Below are 27,036 nucleotides of genomic sequence, written 5' to 3'. Positions count from 1 at the left end.
TGAAAACTTGAATAAAGTCTACAAGGACCTGTCATAGTTTTCGAAGAAGGATTTTCATCCTTAACATCAATTTGAAAAAAGTGAAAAAAAATGACTTTTTACAGATTACAAATATTGATAAATAGAGAGAAACACAGCTAAATGTACCCATAATAACCCTGTAAATTGACAAGTTGACGCATCAAACCTATTCCAAGTGATCAAAGTTTTGGAAAGAATTAAAGGAACACGTTCATTGCTGCTAAACATTATGTAATTATTATCAAAATAAAAGAGAAGAATTTTTCTCGACTGTTTCCACAATTTTGCATTAGATATAGTTTAAATTTAAGAACTACTTAAAGTTTTAAAATGCTTTTTTATTTCTCTCAATACGATCATTTTGCACAGAGAAAATTAAATTAAAAAACTTATGCAAATTTTTTGTTCCTTTAATTTTTTTCAGTAGGTTATTATTGATGTTCTATTATCAGTATTATCACCCCTTACAAAGAATAATCATACAAAAAGGAATAGTGCCTATAATGCGATCTTTTTGTTTCCACATTTTACTTAGGATACATAATCTTACAAGAATACAGGATATTTCTTTGAATGATTGTATTATTTGATACTTTCAATACAGTGCGTTCATGGTGAAAAGGAACAAATTCGTTTAAAATTGAGGTAATTAATTAAAAGTAATTAAATAATTAAATAATATGTTATTGAACAACCTTGAACATTTTTTTAAAAGCCAACAAAAGCAACCTGGTATGCCAAATGTTATCTTAAACAAAATAATTTTCTTCGTATTAATCGTTTTTCATTCCTTGATCTCTAGACCATTTTGATGTAGTATTTTGTGACAATAAAAACTAAACTATCACCGGCGTTTAGTTTGTCAGTGTCATTTAATCAGTTTTATGTTTCATTTTAAAAATGTATTTATCTGAGAAAGAACATATTGAAGCACCTATGATGACTGATTTGGAGACAGAGTGCATACTCAACAAGAAATGTGTAATTTATCTAATGTAATTCATCCTGATCGACTTTCAATAATTACTAGATCTACAGTCAGCAAAATTAAATTGAAATTTTCTGAGCATGGGCCATGTTAGAGATTTACCTAAAGGAAGATCAGCAGAAGTATCAGAAGATTCTAAACTAACGTCTAGTTTAGTTAGTTTACTAGGAACTGCAAATAATCTCCATGTAACCGTTAGGACAATCTCCAGCAACTGTAATTTGTCATCCAGATCTGTGTCACAAATACCCCGAAAAAATAAATATCATCCTTATAAGGTTCAATTCATACATGAACTATTGGAAGACGATTCTGACCGAATAACGTAGATAATTGAGATGAATAATCAAAACTTAGACTTCACCCGAAACAATCCTGCGACTACAAAAATGTATTGAAGTGAAGGGACAAAACATTTAACATTTATTATAAAGCAATTTATTTAAGTTATTTAAATAATGTTTTATGATTAAATATTTTCATTTAAAATATTTCAAACGCTATTAATAATAATTTGTTCAAATTAAAATAGAGCAAACAATGCCAGAGCTAATAAAAAATATACGTTTCTTTAAAATAAATTCTTGACATTGTTGTTTTTTTTTTCAAATAGAAATATTCGTATAATCTATAACAAAAGTTCAATGCATAAACTAGAATAATTTACGATTTATTTAAATATTTCGCACATTTTTATTTAATAAAAGTGTTATAAAGATATATTTTTTCAATTTTAAACTGAGTCTTATCAATTTCAAACCTACACAGTTTTGATATCAATCACAACATACACGATTGACGGGATACCTACTTTATTTCAGACTTATAAATTATTTGAAATCTAGAAATAACCATCCAATTTGGAAATATCCACACAAATATCTATTGTCATATTTGTTGCAAGGCGCCAGTCTCCAGAAGTTGTTTTGATGGGTAAGATGGTGAAACTACATAGTTATTTACTTTCTAAACACTAGTTTAGAAGCTTAATGGTCTTATATGCTAGCCTAGTAACGTTGCCATTACATATCTAAAACTTGCAGACTAGATGAGTAGGGTCAAGCTTGTATTAATAAATTTTCTTATCTGCTTTGGGTCCGGCATCGTTTTTTCATATTATTATATTTTCAAGACGGTTTATATTAAATTCCGAACAGGAAGCAATTTCCAAGAGAAAAATCTTTACTATAATTTGGGATGAAGATGAAGTTACGTATCCATATAGTTATTTAATTCGGTATCATTGAGGGTATCGAAGCAGTAGAAAATTTAATTTACTAGCAAATTAAATTTCATTTTCCTGAACAGACAAAGGCACTGAAAGTTAACCTATAAGAGAACGGTAGCGGAAAAGCAAATATAAACACAATTATAGCGTCTATTCCTTAGTTGAAAATGGCGTTAAAATATGTTTTTACTTCTTTTATTTCATTGAAGAAAGTTTTACACCACGAGTAGGTATATCAAAACATAATATTGTTGTGGGTTACTGAGAAATACTACACAAATAAATCTCATAACAAATTTATAGTTATTTTTAGACGGCATTTGTTATTATTTGGGAATATTTATAGACTGTCTTTGTATTCGAACAGTAGGTCAACATACTTCCCAGAATTAGTGCCTATTGATTTCACTTTTGCAGTGAGTGAAATATGAATATAGGAATAAAAACTGTTTCCTGAAATTTTCTATAGAATATTGATATTAAGTATAACTACAAACAAATTCAGTTATTTTATAAAATTTAGTTAATTAAAAGTTACTAATGGATCAGTTAGGAAATTTATATTTTGGATATAAAGATTACTAAAACAGACCATCATCAGGTACAATTTCATGAACATACAAACAAATCAGTGACGCACATGCTACATTATTGGGACCCTTTTATCAAAAATAGATGGTATGACACTATACAGGGTGGTCCTTAAGTAATTGTACATAGAAGTATGGTAGATTTGTGACTTTAAAATATGACGATTTGAGCCAACTTGCATTAATAAAATATTGATAATAAGAAAGATACAGGGTGTTAAAAGTGAAATTTCAAAATTTATTTTTCGCAATAACTTTATACAAAAAAAAAATTAACTGGGGGTTCTTTGGTATGGGAAATCATAATTTGGTATCTAATTTAATGTATCTTTTAGAGGGCGCCACATAAGCCACATGTGTGGCATAAACGTACGCTAAACTTTTTTGCCCATCAAGGTAGCGCTCTATTGGGAAAAAATTTTAAAGGCACGGCATTTTAAGAACAAAAATGTATACTTGCTAACAACCTCTAAACTTAACTGTTTTCGAGATAATCGAATTTTAAAAATCGGCTGCATAATTCTTCTTTAATTCATTACGAGAGATATTAACATAGAAGTCGTATACGCTTATCATGTTTTTACATCAACAAGATGAATATTAACGTAATAGTAGGAGTTGACATCAAAAATTTAAAAATTTAAAAAAATTTTAAAAATTAAATAAAAGCTGTTAAATTATAAGTTTAATAATCATAATTAGAAATGGATTTTACACATATTAAGAAAAGAAAAAACTAAGCTAACTAACATTACAAGTTTAATTATGTCAAAGTAAGTGTTCGATATGTCCACCATTCTCTTCGATGCATTTATCCATACGTTCCATAAAAGTTGGCCTCATATTAAATAACATGATTGGTCTAAAAGAAATTGCAGTTGCATTTATTTCTTCCCAAAGTTAGTTGCGAGTATTTATGGGACTTTTATAAACAAGTTGTTTTATTGCGCCCCATACGCCAAAATCGAGAGGATTAAAGTCTGGGCTACGTGCTGGCCAAGGAAAATACTACCACGACCAATTCAGCGTTCAGGAAAGTTGGTATTTAAATATGTTCTGACTTATCTCATATAATGAGGAGGTGCACCATCTTGTATATTCCACATATTTTGTCTGAAATTTAGTGGCAATTCTTCCAAAAGATCGATGAAGTGATTTTGTAAAAAAGCGCAAAGTATGCGGGAAATCGTATGGCCCTAAAAAATGGTCACCAATGACCCCACACCATACATTTATTCTGAATTAATGTTGAAAATGTCTTTTTTTTAAATGAGGATTTTCAATTTCCCACATATGATTATTTCTTAAATTAAAAATACCACGGCGGCTAAATGTTGCCTCGTCCGTAAATAATATTCTATTAATAAAGGTAGGTGGGGTCAAGATTTTGCCTATTTCGGATATCACTTGCAAATTGGTATCTTAATGGATGGTAGATCTGCTGGCAATAAATTTTGCACAGGCGTAAAATGGTAGGGGTGATATTTATCGAGGTTTAGTCTTTTTAAAACTAAAGTTTTACTGATTCCTAAAGCTGAAGATAAACTTCTTCTACTAACTCAGCTGCAACGTGAACCAATTTCATCTTCATGATCAGGTGTAATGATTCTCGGTCGGCCTGAAATATTCAATTAAAACTTTTTCAAACATCATAGATTATGAACACAAGAATGTTTATCTGTTAAAATCATTCGTGACTTCCGTCTACTACGTTACTATTTCTCGTAATGAGTTAAAGAATTATGCAGCCGATTTTTAAAATTCGATTATCTCGAAAACCGTTAAGTTTAGAGGTTGTTAACAAGTATACATTTTTGTATAAAACACTAAAAAATCTAATACAAACAGGAATACATTTAATTATATACCATTTTAACATGTGCTGTAGAAAAAGTTACAAATTTCCTATGACTTGATATTCATCTCTTAAATTATTTTTCAACAATTTATCCGAGGGGTAAACCACTCCCTGAATTCTGTACAAAAACTTCTCTATACTTCGTCAAACTTCCTCGGACCTTCTCTAGACTGCTTCGTAATTCCTCCACATAAATGTTTAACATTCTCCGCATTCTTCTATAAAAGATAATACTGCGCATGCGTTTACCCTTCAGGCATGCGCAGTTTGGTTCTAACTTCCCGACTTCCTCCAAACTTCCTCCAGACTTCCTCAACTTCCTTGGAATTCTTAAAAACTTCCCCGACTTCTTTCGGAATTCCATTCATTCGTAATTCATTTCAACTTCCTCAACTTCCTTATAACTTCCTCCAACTTCTTCCCGACTTCCTGGGGATATGTAGGAAAACTTCCTCAGCGGTTTACCCATCGAATTTATCCTATTACAAAAGTTATTCAACATTTTTGAGGTTCACTGTCCAAAGTGCGAAAATTTGATTCATTTATAAGTTACTCAAGATTTTTGACAGACCTAAATTAATTTTCGATTTATCGGGCTAGTATGTTTTTAACAAAACACCCTGTATACTTAAAAATTGTGTTTATGTAAATATCATGTTTAATTTGAATGAAAATTTTGAGCAAACTACATAGCATATTTTCGCCTTTCAATTTTTCTCGAAAATTACTACTTTTAAAAATTCAAACCTAAACTAATGAAAAGAAAGCAGATAAGATTAGATTAGACATATTTTCTTGGCTGTACTGAAAACAAATTTTAGTTTATCTCGTATTTATCAGTGTCCTGTTTCGCTCCCATCGAAGTTGTCTTTATGACATAGCTTGGCATTTGATATCAAAGGATATAGCACAAGTACTTCGTTAGCAAGTAAATATTTTTTTGCTTCCCCTCCATTATAAGTTTTGTTTTCATATCGAATTATAACACTTCTCCCATTTCCTCTGATGTTAAATGAAATAATACAATAATAAACACAACTCCATAACATGGTTGTATCACCTGGGAAAACAGTTGCGAGAACAAACCAATTTTACCGGGGTTAATATACTTCAATAAAACATGTCAAGGGTCAAGATGTTCGTTAGAGTATTCACAAAGTTTTAGAACTTTTATTTTCGTTCGTGAGTCTTGTTGAACGAAATAAGTTTTAGTACTAAAGAAATGTATGTAAGCCTAATGGACGATATAACTATAATTTTAGCTGATAATGTGCGCCAGAACAAAAGTTTAAGTGGTTTACCGACTGTAAACTCTTTCCTTTAAAAAATAATTTATTGGTTGTATATTGTCATGTAGACAGGTACATTAAACTTTTTATTAACGATTTTCTAATACCTAACTATGTTAAAGGATGTTTGAAATAAAAGTACCCAGTGGCGGCTAATGCGGGGAGGATCTGGATCTAGAAATTTTTATAGTGAAACAATTAAATTAAATTCATTAATTAATTTAAAATTTAATTTACAATGTTATCTGGATAATTCAATGGATTTAGAGTTATGAAACACATTCAAAAGAAAATGTTAAAATGTAATGTGCAGTCAATTTAACTCGACTTGCAAAATTCGATTGAAAAACTCTTAATACTTGGGATCCGAGTAGCTCGCTCTTATATTTGTAAAGTGTTTACAGCGGTGGTCATGGTTACCGTAGCGCAGTAGCTGTTTAGTTCATAACCAAATAGTAGCTATTTATGACTTTTTTTTCTTATTGAACGAATTTTGTTCAGATGTGGTGTAAAATTTTGTTACATACGTATTGCGTCTTGTGTGTTTTTTAAGGATTGTAATAGTTTAAATTGATTGTAAAAACAGAATAACAGTAACGCTATATATCCATAAATCAATGGTGCGGAAAATTCCAAACTAATGAAAAAGTAATTGAGAAGTTTATTTCGGGCAAAAGCAGGAGAATGGACTTTCACTATAAAAAATAATGTTGAACACATTCTCCATATATTTCAATAATACTTAAAATCAAACTGCCCAATTATATTTAATATTTGTTTCAATACTATGTACCTAAATTTTTCCGCCCTCCCTGGTATAAAAGACAAGAGCCGCCACTGAAAGTATGTTATTATGTCTCTATACAGGGTGTCCGGTAAGTACCTCCTAATCTCTCGGGAGTGTATATGGGAGGTTAAATTAAAACTAGTCCTTCCTATAATTTTTTTTCCTAATGTGCCCCCTAACGGAGTTATGGGGGGGTCAAAGGAGTACCTAGAAATTAACGTTTAGGGTTATAACTTTGAAACCACCCTGTATATTTTAATAAAATTTTCGTACGTTGTATTACACATGGAGCTCTACGATTTGATGCTAAAATCAACTTTTTGCTATTATCAGGTGTCCAGAAACGGACTGGCCCTATCACAATTTTTCTCAAAATTTTGACAGAAGTAATTTTATCAAACTGAAAATATTATTATTAGATACTCTGAAGGTTTTTCTTTAAAAATGGTACTCTTTATTTATTTCGAAAAAATGAACGGTTTGCGAGATAAATCGGTTTTGAAAAAAATTGGTAACAAATACAACAACAATTAAAATTTATTTTTTTTACATATTATTTCATGCATTTAATTTCTTTAACTTTATCAAGTCCAGAAATCTTTGAACGGGTTGGCTATACTTTATGAGCAAGTAGTGACCAATTAAAAATAACATTTGAAAAATAACTTACTTACAAGACATGCAACAAAGAACATTCAACAATGAACAAAGGTACCTAAATGTTACTTCGGTAGATGTTCAAAATGAGCACCCCGTACTTCAATGCACTTTCTAATCCTACGAATGTTTTCCCGGTGCACTTGAAATAATATTCCGTGATTATTGCGGAGATGGTCACAGTTCTGTGTTAGCCTCAGCAGAAGTTCCTCTCTACTATTTACGGGTGTTGAATAAACGTTATTTTTTAAATGACCCCACAGAAAAAAGTCTAATGGGTTTAGGTCGGGCGACCTAGGTGGCCATAATACAGGTCCGCCTCGACCTATCCATCGATCACCAAAAACATTCGTCAGATGTTGACGTACTAAACGATCAAAGTGGGGTGGTGCACCGTCATGCATGTACCACATTTCAGTTCTTATTTGAAGGGGCACTTCTTCTAACAAAATATTTAGATTTTCCTCTAAAAATTGCAAATAAAGAGCACCATTAAGTCTTTGCTCCAGAATAAATGGACCAATCAAATGATTCCCGATAATGCCAGCCCACACATTCACCATAAACCTTTGTTGGTAGCGAGTTTGAACTAAAGCGTGAGGGTTTTCTTCATCCCAGACATGTAGATTATGCGAATTAATTATGCCGTCTCTTGTAAAACCTGCTTCATCGGTGAACAAAATAGATGTACCAAAATTATGATTCCGAATATGATGCTGTAAAAACCAATTGGCGTATTGAAGTCTTTTTGGATAATCATCTGGAGACATAGCATGTACTTTTTGGATGTGGTACGGGTAAAGCAATTGTTCTTTCAGAGTTTCATGTACAGCCCATTTTGTAACATTGTTTTGCGCCGCAAGCTTCCTTATGCTATTTGAAGGATTATTAGCAACGTCTTCCAATATTTGTTCCTCTACATGAGGGTCTCGTACTCTCCTCGGGGCTCCTGCTCCACCACGGCGTGGCAAAAAGCTTCCTAAATAAAGGATTCGGAAGAAATTAGTTTCACTAACGTTTTTCACTATTTTTTTTTACCTGTTTCTCTTAAACTACGATCAACTCTTTCAAAAGTTTTTGGACTCGGCAAATGTCGACCCGGAAACCTTTCCTCATAAAGTCTTCTTGCCTCCACGGAGTTGCATAATGCTTCCCCATAAATTAGGTGCATATCAGCATATTCTGCACAGGAATATTCTTCCATTTTTAAATGTTATTTCTAACGGCTTAAAACGAATACCACAATAAAATTGAATTTTTATTCTGTCACGCGCCTTTGACAAGTACTTTAAAATCAACAGGGTCTAACAACGAAAACAATAGAAAAGAACTCCATGGAGACAAGAGCAATAATAATTTGTAGATGTATTTTGGTCATAGATGTTGATTTTACAAGAAACGGCATTATTCATTCCCTTAATTCACCACCAGTAAATGTTTATGGTGAATCTGTAGGCTGGCACTAGCGGGAATGATTTTATTGTAAAAAAATAAATTTTAATTGTTGTTGTATTTGTTACCAATTTTTTTCAAAACCGATTTATCTCGCAAACCGTTCATTTTTTCGAAATAAATAAAGAGTACCATTTTTAAAGAAAAACCTTCAGAGTATCTAATAATAATATTTTCAGTTTGATAAAATTACTTCTGTCAAAATTTTGAGAAAAATTGTGATAGGGCCAGTCCGTTTCTGGACACCTGATAATAGCAAAAAGTTGATTTTAGCATCAAATCGTAGAGCTCCATGTGTAATACAACGTACGAAAATTTTATTAAAATATACAGGGTGGTTTCAAAGTTATAACCCTAAACGTTAATTTCTAGGTACCCCTTTGACCCCCCATAACTCCGTTAGGGGGCACATTAGGAAAAAAAATTATAGGAAGGACTAGTTTTATTTTGACCTCCCCTATACACTCCCGAGAGATTAGGAGGTACTTACCGGACACCCTGTATAATAAAACGGAATAAAGTAATGTACCTAACTTTATAATATAAATAGGGTGTAAATTTAGTGGATAATTGTTCCACATCTCTGAAACCCTTTTTGTTGGTTTGGGGTACACAAAAGGCCAGGCAGCCAAAAAAATGTGACCAACAAAAGATATAGAAAAACGTATAGAAGATTAGTCAACAAAAAAAGAGATACAGAAACAGATTACAAATTTATAAGAAAATAGTTTATAAAATACTTTTTGAAAGTACCTACCTTAAAAATATCTAGATTAGAAAAATACGTATTAAATATATTAAGACGCTGAACTAATTGGGGAATTCTGCTCAGATTAGGCTCTAAGGATTTTATAGGCAATTAGTAATATGATCTGAGATACAAGGTATGCTCAAGGTTATGGAATGAAGCTTGTGTGCTATTTTTCGCCTCTAAATAATTTAACTTATAAAATAAATAGCTTTCTATTGTATTTGTCTTTAGCTGTTAAACATTTAATTATGACGTAAAATAAATTTTCTTATTATTTTATTTTGCATTTATATGTACTATTTTAGTTTATTAAATGTTAAATGCATAAGCAGCTGCTTTTTTATTTGACTTGCATTAAATTACATATTTTTTGTATCGACTTAACTTTTCTTGCTTTCTCAATTTATATACACTACTAGAAAAAATTAGGCTGTGTTCAGTGAAAATGGTCCTGTCGAGATAAAAGCTTGAAGTCTCTAGTTTCAAGAACTTTTGACAAAAAATTTTTTTGAGCTATGATTATTGAGGAGTCAAAAGAAATACTTCGAGAAAATATTTTCAAATTTTTTTTGTACTGTCCACGGACTCAATCAATGTAGAGATCACTTAGCTCAATCAGTTTTAATTTGCTCCTTGAAAGGTCTCCGTACGACTATTACGACTTTGTACAATATACAGTGCTATTTTTTTTAAACCTGACATAGGCCAACTTTTTTATTTGAAGTGATAGACAAGTACTTCCAAATGCAAAGTTGTAGGAAATAACTTGATTAAGAAAAATTTACAAATAATTCTTTACAGCAGCTACAAAAGTGATATTTTTTAAATGGCAACACCGTATTTTTTTAACATAATTTGACAAACCTTCAAATTCTAAATAAAAAATGTTGTCACATTTCCTTATCGGAGTAGTCATTTTCGAACAATCAGCAAAAACAAAAATAATCTGCAGTCGGCAGGAACTAAAAGAAGCTAAAACAGCAATAGTAGGCCTTGGATATTAAACGAAAATTGTATTGTTTGAAAGGAGCTATCATTATTGTATTGTCATTGTGTTATTTGAAAGCTGTTGTATTTGAATGTGTAATAACGTTTTAATTCAATTGCTAACATGAATCAGTTATTTCATCCAAAAAAGGAAATTGAATAAATTTTTCTTCATGTTAATGACATAGGTATACGCAATGCGTGCACTGAATTCCATGCAAGACATTCCGATAAGCCTTTTCCAAATCCGGAGTTTTTAAGAATTAATTTAGTAAAATTGAAAACAACTGGTAGGATCTGCAAAAGGCTGACAACCATCTTCGTAATTGAATTAAAACGTTACTTTTTTACACATTCAAATACAACAGCTTTCAAATAACACAATGACAAACGATAATGGTAGCTCCTTTCAAACAACACAATTTTCGTTTAATATCCAAGGCCTACTATTGCCTTTTTAGCTTCTTTTAATTCCTGCCGACTGCAGATTATTTTCGTTATTTTCGTTGTTTTTGCTGATTGTTCGAAAACGGCTAGTTCAATAAGGAAATGTGACATCACATTTTTTATTTAGAATTTGAAGGTTTATCAAATTATGTTAAAAAATACGGTGGTGCCATTTAAAAAAATATCATTTTTATAGCTACTGCAGAAATCTGGCAATACCGGAAGGAATTATTTGTAACTAGTACTAGTCTATCACTTCATTTAAAAAAGTTGGTCTGTCAGGTTTTAAAAAAATAGCACTATATATAATTCGTCAGTATTATCACGTAGAGGCGTATGTGTATATCCATTTCTTGGATTATACGCTACGTGATAAGAGGGACCATATGGTTGAATGAAAAATGACACTTGTTTTTAATCATCGATATCTCAGAAATAAATTATTGTACAGTAAATCCAAATTTGGTTTTGAAAATAAATTCTCTACAAGGACTTGTCTAGTTTTTGAGGCAAAACATTTTTTTTAACATTGACATTAAAGTTTAAAAAAATGTATAAAAAAATTACTTTTTACGTTTTTTTAGAAAATCTACCGCTAATTTACAAATATTATTGAAAATACGAATGTTGAGAGAAATTTTTACAGTATGTAATGTATAACCCTGTAAAATGACAACTTGATCAATCCAACCGTTTTTCTGTTCCAATTGAAGTTTTGGAAAGAATTAATGGAACACGTTCATTGCTCTTAAACATTATGTAATCATTATCAAAATGAAAAGAAGAATTTTTTTAGACTTTTCCCACAATTTTAAATTAGATATTGTTTAAATCTAAGATAAGGAATATAAGTTTTTCAAAAATATTTTGATATGATACCTATATTATCATTATTTTCTATTTTCACCACAGTTTCATATTTTTATCACTGTGTTCATTTCCTTTTCTTGAATTATATTATTATATTGCTGTTTTATTTTTAATTACCTTGTTTTAGCTCTAAACAAAAATGCTACTTCCATTTATTACAGAATCACTTCTCAACGCATGGATCAGTAACATTAATTTTATGTTTATCCATTTTAAGCAAAATCAAATAAAATAACGTTGTTCTCCCAGCGGACCACAAAGATAGTTTTAAAGATTACTTACCTGTAATTCTGACGTGTCGGCCCACAAGACTTGCGGTGTCCTGCGAAAATAGTATAAAACTTTCCACATTGTTTTCTTTATCCTGCAATCGAGCGTCACATGCCGATAAATCGATGTTGCGGAGTTCACACTGTTTGGCCAGGGAATCACTGAAAAATAAAAAGCGTCTTGTAATCGTAGCATTCTTACGGCAAAGACCTCGAGCGTTGAAAGAGAGGTCATTCCGCTCTAAGGGCGAGATTAAAATGTCCCAGGAATTTTTAGGAATGAGTTAATGCCCTGGAAAATTAAAAAACGCAGCTGACGGAAACGATACAAAAAAATATGAGCTGAATTAGACAAATCTCACTACAGGGATCTCGGAAACGGTAAGAGGTACGAAGTAGCTTAAATGGGGGCAAAGTTGCGTAATTAACATTATGCCTCTAAAAAATCAAGACTAACATGATTAGTTTTCTAAATATTTGAAAAAAAAAACCGAAATGTTGGAAATTCGTTTTTGTTTCATTTCAGCCTTGTTTGAGGCGATATTGAAAAAAGAACAACACTTTCTCATGGCCACTTTTTGCCCTCTATCGAATGAATGGCATAATCAACTTTATATGTAATGTTTCGTCTCTCCAGGACCGTCATCAACTTCATTTTTTAAATACGACCCTGGAAATTTTATTACAATTTTTGCAAGCCGTCATGACCCCCACCAATACTGTACTGCCTCAGCCCAAACCAGATTCAGACGTCTTGTCTCGAAAAATTCATCTTCAGTGTATTCGTTCCAAATTTATCTAAATTTTTTATTTAAATTTCTTTGTTTATTGAATTATCGTACACTGTAAGTATCGTTAGACCCTGTGAAATTCATCTAGTTATTTAAACTATTACCACCACGCATTAAAATAAAACATTATTAGAGTTTTATTCCCGTGTCCATAGTTTATTTCTAGGCTTCTCGAGTGCTCAAAATTCAAATAAATTCCGATCTATTTTTTGAGGATATTCATACAAATACATCTGACATGCTCTTTCACAGTTACGGTTACAGATATAATAAATTTCGATAATATTATGCTTATCTTCATTTTCAACCTTTGCCAAAACGAAAATGTTTTTGAACATTTACAGTAATTTTTTAAAGATATTCAGTTGGCGTTTTGGTTGTTCATATGCATTTTTAAGAATTGATTTGTCATAATAAAATTAAAATTGTAATAATGATTTAATTTTGACGCAACAACTTATTGAGTCATGTATGACCAAGTGATGGTAATAGCTAATAACAATAAATGTTTTATTGTAGCGCATGGTGGTATTAGATTAAATAACTAGATGGATTTCACAGGGTCTGACGACACTTACGGTGTACGATAATTCAATAAACAAATTTATCTAAATAAAAAATTTAGATAAATTTGGAACGAATACATTGAAGATGAATTTTTCGAGACAAAACGTCTGAATCTGGTTCGGGCTGAGATAGTACAGTGTTGGGGGTCATGAAGGCTTGCAAAAAATGTAATAAAATTTCTAGGGTCGTATTTAAAAAAATGAAGTTGATGGTGGCCCTGGAGAGACGAAACGTTACATACAAAAATTGATTATGTCATTCGATAGAGGGCAAAAAGTGGTCATGAGAAAGTCTTCTCCTTTTTTCAATATTACCTCAAACAAGGCTGAAATGAAACAAAAACGAATTTCCAAAATTTCGGTTTTTTTCAAATATTTCGACAACTAATCATGTTAGCCTCTTACCGTTTCCGAGATCCCTGTAGTGAGAAGCGAATTTGTAACAGCCTGTATTTTAACTAAAGCGTAATAAATTGTTTATAATTTAATACAAGATACATATTTCGATTATTAAGAAGTACTTTAATATTTTTCACGAAAATGGTAATTTTAAAAATAGGGGGAAGTTGCATACATTGACCCTGTACCAAAACTGAACTTGTTCTCCACAGATTTGTTCTTATCAGTAAAAAACGAAACGGTTCTTTTAATAATTGGCCGCTATATTTGGATTTCCCTCCAACACAAGCTGAAGTAGAATTCCAAAAAGGTGGCGAAAAATCAAAAAATAAAGTTTCTAGTAGGGGAATTTTTACTGTTGAGTTGGCTAGAGTAATATCCCGAGTGTCGGAATCCGTTAGTGTTAGGGTTAGATCATATGAGTAAATAAATATACTCATATGGGTTAGATCCCCTATACCTGCTTTTTTAATTAATAGAAAATTGACTGCTGCTCGAGCAACATCTGGCTTGCACGCAGGAGAACAAGCAATACTTGTACAATAGTTATAGAATTTTGTAGAGTTCACCGATTTATTTTTAACAATTGGAATCAACTCATAAAGTAAGTAGATTATGATTATGTAGGTTAAAATAGGTATAGGTAGGATATTTTTTATAGATAATACTAATAATAAGCTACTAAACTTGCATGCATTTTACGTTATAAAATGAACAAATAATTTAGATTTGACGAAAAAAGTTTAATAATTCTGCCATTTAAATTATTGGATATAAAAAACAAACTATTATCTGTAAAATATAGAAAAATTCAGCTGCCTTTAAATATGAGTTTTTGTAAAATGTAAAGTAAAATGAAGTTAATCTCCAAAGAGCATATCGTGTTACGAACCAAGCTAACAGTTCCAGATTTTTCGCACAAATACTCGAGAACAAAGACATTGGACAATATTTTTTCAAAATTTCTAGTTTCTAGTATGTAGGTACCTTCAGATCCACGTACATTATACAGGATGATTCACAACTTATCCAAAAAAAATTGGGAATAGATGCGGCATGAGAAACAGTCAATATTGTAAAAAAATTTTGAAAAATCCTTATAGTTTCCGAGAAAAGATTATTGAAGTGTGTAGTAGTTTCAAGCATTACATCGCTGGACAACTGTAGTCTCTAGCGTCATTCGCAATACGCGTGGAGAGACACGTGGTCTCAGCGACACCGAATACTGAAATCTGATATTACAATCGTCGTTGCGATAGTGTTTACAATAGTTTTTTTGTGTCATCGTGAAGCATTTGTGTTATGGTGAAGCAAGACGACATTTGTGTTAGTTTGTGGAAACAAAATTTTGAATAGTTTTTGTAACATCAGTTCCGTCAAATTATTTTATTATTTAAAACCACAAATTATTTTTATTGATTAATAATAACAATGGCAGCAAAAGCAGTTGAATTTGCTGATATAAAATAAATGCTATAAATTCTATTTATTTCTTTCCTTGCAAAATTCTTTCAAGTTTTGGTCCGTTTTTATCACACTTTACCGCCATGTCGGTCGCATTATGTGAGGTCTGGTTTTACAGTGGACCAGTTTCCAGTGCCGTGCAGAAGTGTATTTTTAAATCATTTTCGATCTGCCCTTTTTGATTTTTTCCCCTGTAGGTACATCCAGAATTTTTTCAGAATAACTACCTACGAAACAGCTTAGATCACTGTCGTCAGATGTAATAACATTTTTATTACTTACGAGATGTAAGACATGAAGAGATTGCGGATAAAAAAGAAGTTATTTCAACTTCAGAACGTTTGAAGGATTCTGATGCTGCTATAAATGAAGATGACTCAGCTGATGATAATTCTTCTTTTTTTATAAAAAAAATGAATTTTATATTGTAACCCTGGCACAGGATTCAAATAAACAATTGCGGATACTTATTTAATAATATGTATCAATACTTTTATATGTGTGACATTATTTTAATTATCATTTGCTGTTTAAAAAGAATATAATGTTATTACTGGAATTATTTTTCTTTTTTAAAGTATTTATTTTATTATAAATAAACAATTTTTAATAAACAATTTTTTTGGGTGATTTCTTATGATTGTCATATTATATTTTTTTGCATTACATAATCTTTAAATTCTTATTCTACTACTTTTTGTGTATTATGCATTTGATAATGATTCACTTACGCTAATTAAATCTTATTTACATGGAAGATCCCAGAGTATTCTTGTTAATAATATTTTATCTATCAGTTTAGAAATTATCTCTGGTGTTCCTCAGGGTTCGATTCTGGGTCCCCTGCTTTTCATAATTTATACAGCCAACATATTAGAATCAGTTCGTCAATGCAAACTTCAAGCATATGCCGATGACACTCAACTTTGTTTTCATTTTAATATTAATGATTTTCGACAGGCAAATGACGCCATCAACTCTGAGTTTAAAATTGAACTCGAATAAGTCGAAATTTTTGTTTTTTGGTAGTGAAAAAAATTTGAAAATTTTAAGAAGTAATTTTGAGGTTACGATCGATGGTATTCCAGTTCCCATTACTACCCATGCAAAAAATTTAGGAGTAATTCTTGACTGTAAGTTGCGTTTTGATGAGCATGTTAAATCACTACTACAAAAAGCTCTTAGGTTGATTTATTGTAGTCGTCACGTTCTTAATAAAAAAACTTAAAATCATGTTATGCGAGTCACTTGTTCTTTCCCATTTCAATTATTGTGACTAAGTATATGGTCCTTGTCTTACACAACAGAAGAAATACAGGATTCAAAAAGTACAAAATTGTCGTCTTATTAGTGGTCTAAGAAAATATGAGCATATATCACATGTTATTGGGGAGATCAAGTGGCTCAACATGGAAAATCGTAGGCGTCACCAGCTTTGTAATTTTTTCCATAAGATTATTACTATTCCTTCTCATCATTCTTTAAAAACTAATTTTATACAGCGTGGTAATGATCATTCCAGAGATATTAGATTTAAAAACAAATTCACGATGCCCCATCATAGAACTGCTTTTTTCAGAAGATGTTTTACATACTCGTACAACGCTATTACATTTTATAACTCTCTTCCTGACGATTTAACATCAACAAATTTAAATATAAAGTTAAACAATTTTTATTGAGCAGGCAGCATACTACGTAAATTGTTAATGTGAGTCTTGATTTGATACTTAAGTTTGATGTGCCATTATTTTTTTTGTTTTTGTTTGTAAGTGTAAGTTTGTTTTGCAATATCATTCTACTTTGAATTTCAATACTTTCTCTATTATGATATTGCTTACCTTATGGTTGAGTGGAGTAGCTTTGGCTAGACTTCCCCATAAGTTAGGTTAAACCATTTTCTTATATTTGTGTTTGTACTATCGTAATTATCTGTTAAATAAAGCCGATTTATTATTATTATTACTAGGAAAATCTCTGTTTAAAAAATTATTCTACTTCAGATATGGCTATATTAAATCCTTCACATTGGATTTTGTATAGATTTCTACAAATTTTTATTTTTGTCAGCTTTTTTGGATCCTGCCCCAGTGTGCAACACTTGAAACTCATACAACATATAAAACATGATGAGGTGTCTACTAACCTCTATGTATTTTTTTTAATAAGTTGTAGATATACGTTTCTCGCACAGCAATACAAAAAAAAAAATAGATATTTTAATTCTGAATGAAATTTAAATGTACTTAATCCTGACTACTTTTCGATAAAATATTTATAACCAAAGTTTGACATTTACGTGTAAAGTCAGTAACACTACAGAAATTTAAAAATAATTCATATTTTATTACTTTTCTTATTTGTAGTTTCGGTTACGGTTATCCACATGTTTTTTTTTAATTAAATTCAAGCGTATATTACTCTCAGTTCTTTCTTTTACGGGATGTACGTGACAATACAACCTACAGCTTCGGAGTGCTGACAATTAAGTCATGTAATAAAAAATACCCAGTTCGGCAGCTGTAATGGTAGATTTTTAAGAATTGGACGTTCCGTATGCCTTGTATACATATAGGAATCCGGTGCAATAAACTCGCTTCACGAACACGATATTTTTTTACTGCTTCTTCAAGAAAACATTTACTTTGGGACACTTTAAAATTTCTTTAAATATAATGAGTTGTTAATATTCATTAATATGTGTGAAATGAAGTGACGAACGTAACGAACAAGGATCCACGATGTAAAACCCGCAGTTCCGCTACCTCGCCGCCTCAAAGTGACAAACTACACTCATAACCCTCATCACTGCTGGTAAATACAATTCCCCTATAATAGGATCGTATTCAATGCAAAGTAGAGCAAAAAGTTGTCGGTCTTTTATCAAAAGAAAATCGTGTCATCATTTTTAGGAGGCGTAAGATGAACCATTTCAAATTTAAAATGAAATTGAATGTAAAATCTGAAATACCGCTGCATACGGACTGTGTTCTGGTAGTAGCTGTAGTCGCCCAGGTGCATCGAGTGTACGAAGTGGTTGGTTATACGTCAAATAGTAACCTGGCGAGTTTGGTCGTATATCAAAGAGCGCCTCCAAAAAACAAGTAAACAACAGTGGCGCGTACAGAGGTAAAATGTAGTACATATGTGGAATTTAAAAAACAAATTGGATTTATAATAAATTACATTTAAAATACATAGTTTATGGGAATAAAAGAATTTTTGTAGGAACAAGGGTGCCAGACGTGAATTGATCCCTTCGTCCCTTCATAATGTATAAAGAAATTATTCAATTTCTAAAACTTTTAAAAGCGTATTGCATTTTTTCCCTTGACAGGCAATGATTTATTACTTTGCATCGAATATGATCCTACTATAATGTGCTATTTTAATGTAAAATTTAACACTCAACTTTTTAGTATTTACAATAATTATATCTACGTTGATTGAAGGCGGTAGACGAGGATCGTTAACGCTTCATTCCACCTTTGACCCTAGGGAAAACGCAAATAAGTAAGAAAAGATCGGAGGAACATTTTTTATGCCAAACTGTGGAGAAGGGCAGAGCGTGAAAAGGAAAGTTCGACATACTAAGTTCAGCAAAGGTTAAGACTTTCCTTGGGGAACAACTTTTTAACTAAAGCTACTGTGCTGGTTAGTACATTTAAAAAAGTTGTAGAACATTGTACGATAAGCACCTTCCATTTCGTTTAATAACGATTCGAACAAGATGTTTTTTAAAGGCATTAAAAAATACAGTACGAAAGTAACTGAATTTGTAGACCACCAACAGTTCACAATTAAAATAGAACCATAAACATAGTATAGTAAGCAATTAAGAAATTATAGTAACTTCAATATCGCCTTTATAATTTTCTTTACTTAAGCTGAATGACGATTATATCGCTAATATCGCTATTAAGCAGCACTTTTTTCAACTGTATATCTAATAACCTTTCTGCCTAAATCTGATTAAAAACAACTTTAATTTTTATTCAGAATTATCAGTTATTGATCACTGATTGTGATATGCGTTAGTGTTATTAGACAGTGAATTTTTTTGAAGGTAATGATACTCATCAAACGAACCATAATGCATAATTTTTTTTTATTATTTTTAAAAATTTTTATTTAGGTATTTAAAAAATAATTTTTTATTTAATTTTTCTTTTTTTTTAATTTTACTTTTTTAAATAATATTTTTTTAATTACATATTTTTATATTTATTTTACAATTTTTATTATTTTAAAATAACTTTATATTATTAAGTTTAGCTTTTATTATTTTACAAAAATATATTCTTGAAACAACCAACCATCTTTCACTATTTCTACTAATAATAAGCATTTTAGATGAACTCACCAAATGTGTGTAGATAGATATATCTGAGCTTTTCTAATACGGCCAATAAAACTAAAATGCAGTGATATACCTGCTGTGTCCGTATGCTGATTTCAATGATTTCATATTGCCCAACATTCTTATCTATATATCTATAAAGGCACGAAATGCTGATATGACAATGGTTAAATGTATTACTTGTTCACTGTTTTTTTTTTTCTGTAAGGTTGAGTCAATTAGTCATGCATTTATTTATTTATTTATTTATGGACAAGGGACAAACACAGGCTTTATAGCCCAAAACAATGTCCACAAATTACTTGAAGCTAATTGAATATAAAAGTACAGAAAAGATTATTATAATAGAAAATGTTAATTTACAATAATAGTTCCCTTTAAAAATCTTTTAAAACTAATGAGCGAAATATGAAAAATATCTAGAGAACTACAATATAAGTTAAAATGTCTGCATATTCTGTTTATAGGAGAATTTTGACCAAAATTAGTTCGATAAAAAGTCTCATGAAACAGTGCATTTACTCTAAAATCATGTTGTGGTACATGTAAACTGATCAAAGCTAATAGATCTGGGGAATCGATAAAATCATTAAGAAGCTTATACAAAAAATACTGTTTCGGCAATAAATCTTCGATTCTCCAATGAAATAATATGATAATGATTTCGTAACATCGTGCTACAATGAAAAGAATACACACCACTCTCCTTGTAGTATAAATATCGCATAAATCTGTTCTGTATGGCCTCAAGTCGAGACTTATATTTGGTATATTGAGGACTCCATACGATAGATGCAAACTTAATTATGCTGTGCACGTATGCAAAATATGCAGACTTAATAGCAAAAATCGACCTAAAATTTTTGCAAACTCTAACGATGAAACCAATCATTTTGTTGCTTTTTAAAGTTATATAATCAATATGTGAAGAAAAACTCAATTTCCTGTCAAAAACAACCCCAAGATCTTTTATTTCTTCAACTTGATTTAAAATATTCTTATTAAAGTTATAATTATTAGAGTATATATTTTGGTTACGGGTAAAACAAATATAGAAGCATTTACTTAAATTTAATTGAAGCTTGTTCGATTTACAGTATTCAAAGAAAGAGTTTAAATCTTCCTGGTAGGCAATACAATTATCGGAATTATTTATTTGAGAGTAAATTTTCAAATCGTCTGCGTAGAGTAAAAATTTACAAAATTTGAAACAATGACGGATATCGTTGATATATATTAAAAATAGTAAAGGTCCCAAATGTGATCCCTGAGGAACACCTGACATTGCAACGTAGGGGGGAGATTTGTAACCACTAATAGTCACCAATTGCGACCTGTTGAAAACATAAGAGGTAAGCCATCTCAGTAGGTTACCATGCACACCAATTTCAGACAATTTAGATATAAGTATATTATGATTAATTTTATCGAAAGCTTTGCTAAAATCGGTATACGCGGCATCCACCTGAGTCTGGCTATCCATAGCACTTGTAATATATTGGGAGTATATTACTAAATTGGATTCGATAAATCTATGTGGAAAGAATCCATGTTGCTCAATAATTATAGACGATTTAACCGCGCTAAGTAAATGCTTATAACATATACGTTCAAAAATTTTACTAAGACTATTTAATTTACTAATTGGCCGATAGTTGGAAACTTCGTTTTTATCACCTTTTTTGTAAATAGGAATCACAAAAACTTGCTTCCATGTGTCAGGAAAATCTTCTTCTTCAAGAGACTTGTTAAATAACAAAGTGAGGGGGTTACAAAGGGAATTTGCACATTTTTTACAAAAAATTGAGGGAATACTTTGTTTTCGTCCAGTTCAATTAAAGTATTTAATACTTCGTCTCTCGTTACAATTACATTGTTAATATTGTTGATATTATTGAAATTATTGATTTTAATAGGACACTGGTTATACGGTTCATAGACACTTTGAAAAAAATTGGCAAAATGCGTACAAATGTCTACACCATTGAAAATAAAATTATCGCCATGTTTAATAAAATTAGGAAAAGAACCACGACCTTTTTGAGAAGAAGCATACTGCCAAAATTTTTTAGTGTTTTTAGGTATCGAATTTTCTAAAGATTTTATATAATTAAAATAATCTTTACGTATAAGTTTCTTAGATCTATGCCTTAAAGTACAGAACAATCTATAATCAGGTTCATTCCCATAAGTTTTCCATTTTTATGAAATTTTATTTTTTCTTTAATAACATTAATAGTATTGTTTGAAAAGTAGAAAGGAAACTTCTTATTTACAATTTTCTTAGGAACATAATTAGTTATAACATAATTAATTTTCTCGTAAAAAATAAATAAAGTATGTAAAGCTATTGCGAATCTGCTTATCAACACACCAGATGTCTCTTTTTTTATCATATTGGAATCATTAGAAAAGTTGTTACACACATATTCACAGTTTGGTAAGATGATTCGAAAAAGTCTGTTGAAACAAGTACTGAAACATTTTATAAAATATTTAACCCCCATTTTAGGTGAATTTGACCTAGAAAGAGTTGAATATGATTTACAAAAAGGTGAATTTGACTTGGAGAAGATTGAATTTGCGGTGCTAAATCAGTTATATTCCGAATAAGTAGTAGGTACTTAAAATGTAAAGAAAATCTAGAATCTACTTGTGCGTTTTGTATACTAGGTAACTGAACATTATTAGTTACAACAAAGCAACAAAGAAAAACTCCTAAAACAGGTTTCTATTCACATATCCGTTACACTTCAGGGTGACTTCAATTCATCTAAGTAATAGAAGAGTTAATAACGTCTATATAAATAGTTAATTTCTTTTACAAAAATGAAATATTTCGTTTTATGACGATCTAATAGACCGCTTTGATAATACTGCAATGTCTGCTTCAATCTCTACCAAACCTCGGATTTCATATTTGTCACTATCATGTTAATTTAGAGAACCACAACTATACAACCGAAATTTGTCGTTAATATATACTTTTTTATCCTTACTTATATGTGTCATATAATATTGGAATTATATCTTCAAATATTCGTTATGATTCAAAAGTTAGGTATATAGGTAAAATTAGTTTAAAGAAAATTCCTGAAATATATACCTTTTACTTACACAGATTTTGATTCGAGATTTTGTTTGTGGTCATCCTGCCATACTCTTTACAGTATGTGCAGTTTGCCATGAAACACCCTGTACATTTTGCCATAATTATACTTATTTTACAAAATGCATTTTTGCAATGTATTTCAGTAAATGTTGTTCTTGCAACATAAACGTATGCTGTAAATTTTATAGTGATAGATTTCATAATTTCAGAGCTCAATTATTGCATAATGCAAATAAATAACTTTTTTATTTTACAAGTTTGCACATTATTACAGAAGCAATTTTTTTTAACATTCAAAAATTACTTCCTACCATGAAAGCCGCAGCCCATTATGAACGAAAGAAGTGTCAGTTATATGTTAACATATTGGGGTTCAATTTACAATATTTCAAAATTGATTGCTGATTCGTGTTCAGCATGTGAAATTTCATAATAATATGCCCACAGCAAAATGGCACGTTATGTGTTGATGGCTTTATATTTTGTTAATATTCGACAATAGACGACTATTTGATTCAGTTGCAATTAGGTATATATGATGTTATTGTCAGGTAGAATGGAGTTTGAAATAATAAAAGAACGTTGTACTACAAAATACAACAATATACATGCACACAAATACATATTAATTATTATATACATTAAATAAAATTACTCCGACAATGAGTTTTATTATTGAAATATAAAAATGATAAATCATTACATGACGGGGTATGTAGATGACTATATTTTCAATACAGTCGCAATAAAATGATTATCTAATTGTTTCTTCTTATCTATTTTTAAAAAACGAAAAATATTATCAGCAGTAATATCAGTGAACTTACAGGAATAGTGTAAGCAGTGGGTTTTCTTGGAAAAGTTTGTGTCTGTTTAGTTTCAAACGTAATTTATTTCTATTTAATCAGGACATTGTCTTAATCCTGCAGTATAAGCCTTCAATTATCTGCTGACGAAGAAGAATAGAATATCCAATATAAGGACTTAGAGCACATTGACTTTACAAGGTTGGTAACATTGTTCTATATTGTAGAGATAAAAGCTCAGTATATTCTCTAATAAAAACAAAAATCCTAAGAATAAATAAATCATATTAAACTTACTATATGGGATTCTGATTTCTAATTGAAAAACATTTCAATTTGTTAGTTATAAAAACATTACATGTAGTAAGTTATGCATTATTTTCTCTACCACAATAAATATTTTCTATCTGCTCCCACTATAGTAAATAGACATTGTTTTTAAGGAGGTAAGTAGATTTTACCGTAGAAGTGGAAGCTGCAATGGAAAAGGGAGGTAAGTGAGGTAACTTACTTCCCTAGGAAAAAACGATTTCGAGTTATAAATGCATATTTTATCAACTAATAAACAGAAATATTTGATGAACATTACATTTATTAATTATTATGAATGAATATTTATAGTAATTGTACAGTTATTACATTTAGTAACATTTACAAAATCTGGATAATTATTCCTCTCGCGTTTAATTATTGTCACATTTTTCTCAAAATGATTTGACCGCTCCATTTCAGTCACCGGAGGCTCAATATTATCTGACTGATCCATTAAAACAGCATGATGCGACGTACCACTAGAACCTGGAGTTGAAGTGTCATTGTAAAGAATCCTGTTGGTTATTTCATTTTTGTTATTTAAACTGTCAGCAACATAACTTTCTGCAATTGTAGCTGATCTCCACCCACCATGTTTCTTGATTGCTAATACATCAATTGCTGTATTAGCCAGTAACGTTGCCGATGTTCTTCGGAATGAATGGCCTGTATATGTTTCAGGATGTTTCACTTTCAAAAACTGTGCTATCTTATTACGAATCATAGAAAGGGTATTCTTGCTGACTGGTTGGTTGTAACATCTACATGCTTGATAGCTCATAAAAAGCGTGAAATTTCTGTTTTAATTTCCAATCTAATCTTGATATATTTCTTGAGAATTTCTGGGTAAGAAACAGAACCGAGACGAGAAGTAGGTAATTGTAAACGTACGTGACATACGATTTTTAGAATCTGGAATTGTAACTACAATAATGTCATCGAAATTTTTGAAATTGACGTCCAAAGTAACTTTGCATAACTCATTAGAACGGCAAGCCCCTGCAATGCATAAAACCGTCACTACCTTCATTAGCAAATATGTGTTATCGGGTGCCTGAACGAGAAAATCGTTGATTTGTTCTTTTGTAAAAACGTTTGACTTTTTAGGTGTATAGCCGTCATCTTATGTTTCAAAAATGCTCTCAGCTTGGGGTATTTTGATATATCCACGTTCTCCTCTATAAAAATAGTTGACTTAATCATTGAGTATTCACTCCACAAACTCGCCGGTGACTTTAAAGTTCTTGACTTCTCCATGAAATATGCTAGCAGTGGCATTTCAGAAACACCAGTATTTTTGTTCTGGCACCATTCTAATTTTTTTTAATTTCTATATGCTCGTCGTTTAGGAAATAGTATTTCGCCTATGGTCATATTTAAAAGAAACAGGTTAAAATCTGAATGGGAAGAAAATTTACCACTAGATACTCTGGTTTCACTGCTTTTATTAAGCACCTACACCATTAAAAGGGTGCAGATACTATCTTGCTAGTTTTTTAAGTAGCTGAAAGTCACTTTATCTCCATAATAGAGGTTGCAGGTGATATGGATAAAGTTGTTTTGCTGGCCTTCAAATATAGCCCTTGAACTTCAATCTTTAAATAAAGCAGTTTATCGAACATTTGATCACTGGTAACAGAAAGTACTCAGATTTTGTAAATCTCTTCCAGACCGTCGAATAAACAATTATCACTTTGGCGACAGGCTTATATTTACACTTGATTCATCAGTAATTCTTGGATCAACTTTCATCTCATCATTAATAACTGAACCTCCTTAGGCTGTACCAATTGATCAGAACAGTATTAATAATAATCAGTTTAATAATGTTAGTGATGTGCAATCCAACAATCTTGATTCAAATAACTCTAAAGATAATATGTTATGTAAAAGGATATTATCCGGCAAAAAGATACTGATAGGATCAGTCATCCTTGAGAAACACCTTTAAATCTAATGATGTGGCACATACACAAGCAGAAAGTGAAGATCTCAATAAGTCTTTTAAATAAATGTTCCCTACTCCTGAATTATTTAAACTAGTAGCCAGAGATCAGAGAAATGGCAAATGGCATTGCTTCGTATGACTACATTTCATTTCTCGCAATTTAATATAAACTATACCCTTTGATATAGATTCCACATCGAAATTAAGCCAAGCATTTAAGTTACAACCCACGTACGTTTTTTATGCACATATATTAGACTTTTAGGGTGAAACATTAAGTAAACTAAAAACCTATCCTATTTCAAAACTCCCAAGCCAATCAGTTAGGCTTTACGCAAGAAAGGATTGTCCCTGGAAATCGATTTAGCCCTTTCTTATTATCTTCTTCTATATCACAACTGGAACACAGTGATTAAAAGGGATTAACTAGGAAATAACAGAAAATTACTCACATAAAGTTACTGTTTCCTTTTACTTCCATTAAGTATATCGAACAAATAGGTAGTTAGATATTTCTTAAGATCTATACAAGCGAGAAGCGCATACAGTGGATCAAAAATGTTTATGAAGACAAAACCAACGAAGGGTGCTGAGATTTTAAAAGTAATTTAAAGGAAAATGTTACAAGATTAACACCAAAAAACTTATACAAATTTAAGACATACTTTCCTCAAGTACTCTGATTTGCAGATGGTACATACTGTTAAAAAACAATATTATATTTTTTTTTGCCAAGTGGAAACTGGTAAAATGTACTTTCTTTGTCTTTTAGCTTTGTTATATTTGAAAACTTTTAAATGGTAGATTTAGCGAATGCCAAATCTATTTAGTAACTAATAATGATGATTAATCATGACGCCAAACTTAGACACTTTTTCTAGAAAAGGTGTAGAATTTATCACTTTAAAGGGTCAACAAAAGACAGATTCAGAAACGAACAAAGTTAAAAAAGTAACTTCACATGCTTAAGCAATATTGATATAACTAATCAAGAGTAGTATCCCTTTAATTAATTGGGATATATTTTGTTTTATTCACGGAGGGTCTCAATAAATCTGGATTAATTAACAAATTAAATAATTAA

The 27,036-nt window shown here is 30.8% G+C and overlaps 1 protein-coding gene across 1 annotated transcript in view; it reads right to left on the bottom strand.

The window, feature by feature from the left end:
• Positions 1–27,036, bottom strand: part of LOC108907722 — a 483,302-nt gene that overhangs the window by 105,511 nt on the left and 350,755 nt on the right. The window contains exon 8 of the mRNA XM_018711519.2: positions 12,208–12,356. Coding sequence (XP_018567035.1) covers positions 12,208–12,356 — 149 coding nt within the window. The remainder of the gene's footprint in view (positions 1–12,207; positions 12,357–27,036) is intronic.

Source organism: Anoplophora glabripennis, unplaced genomic scaffold (assembly GCF_000390285.2).
Source record: "Anoplophora glabripennis isolate ALB-LARVAE unplaced genomic scaffold, Agla_2.0 scaffold179, whole genome shotgun sequence".
Lineage (NCBI taxonomy): Eukaryota > Metazoa > Arthropoda > Insecta > Coleoptera > Cerambycidae > Anoplophora > Anoplophora glabripennis.
Note: the sequence above shows the minus strand (reverse complement) of the source record. Positions and strands in the feature narration are given on the sequence as shown.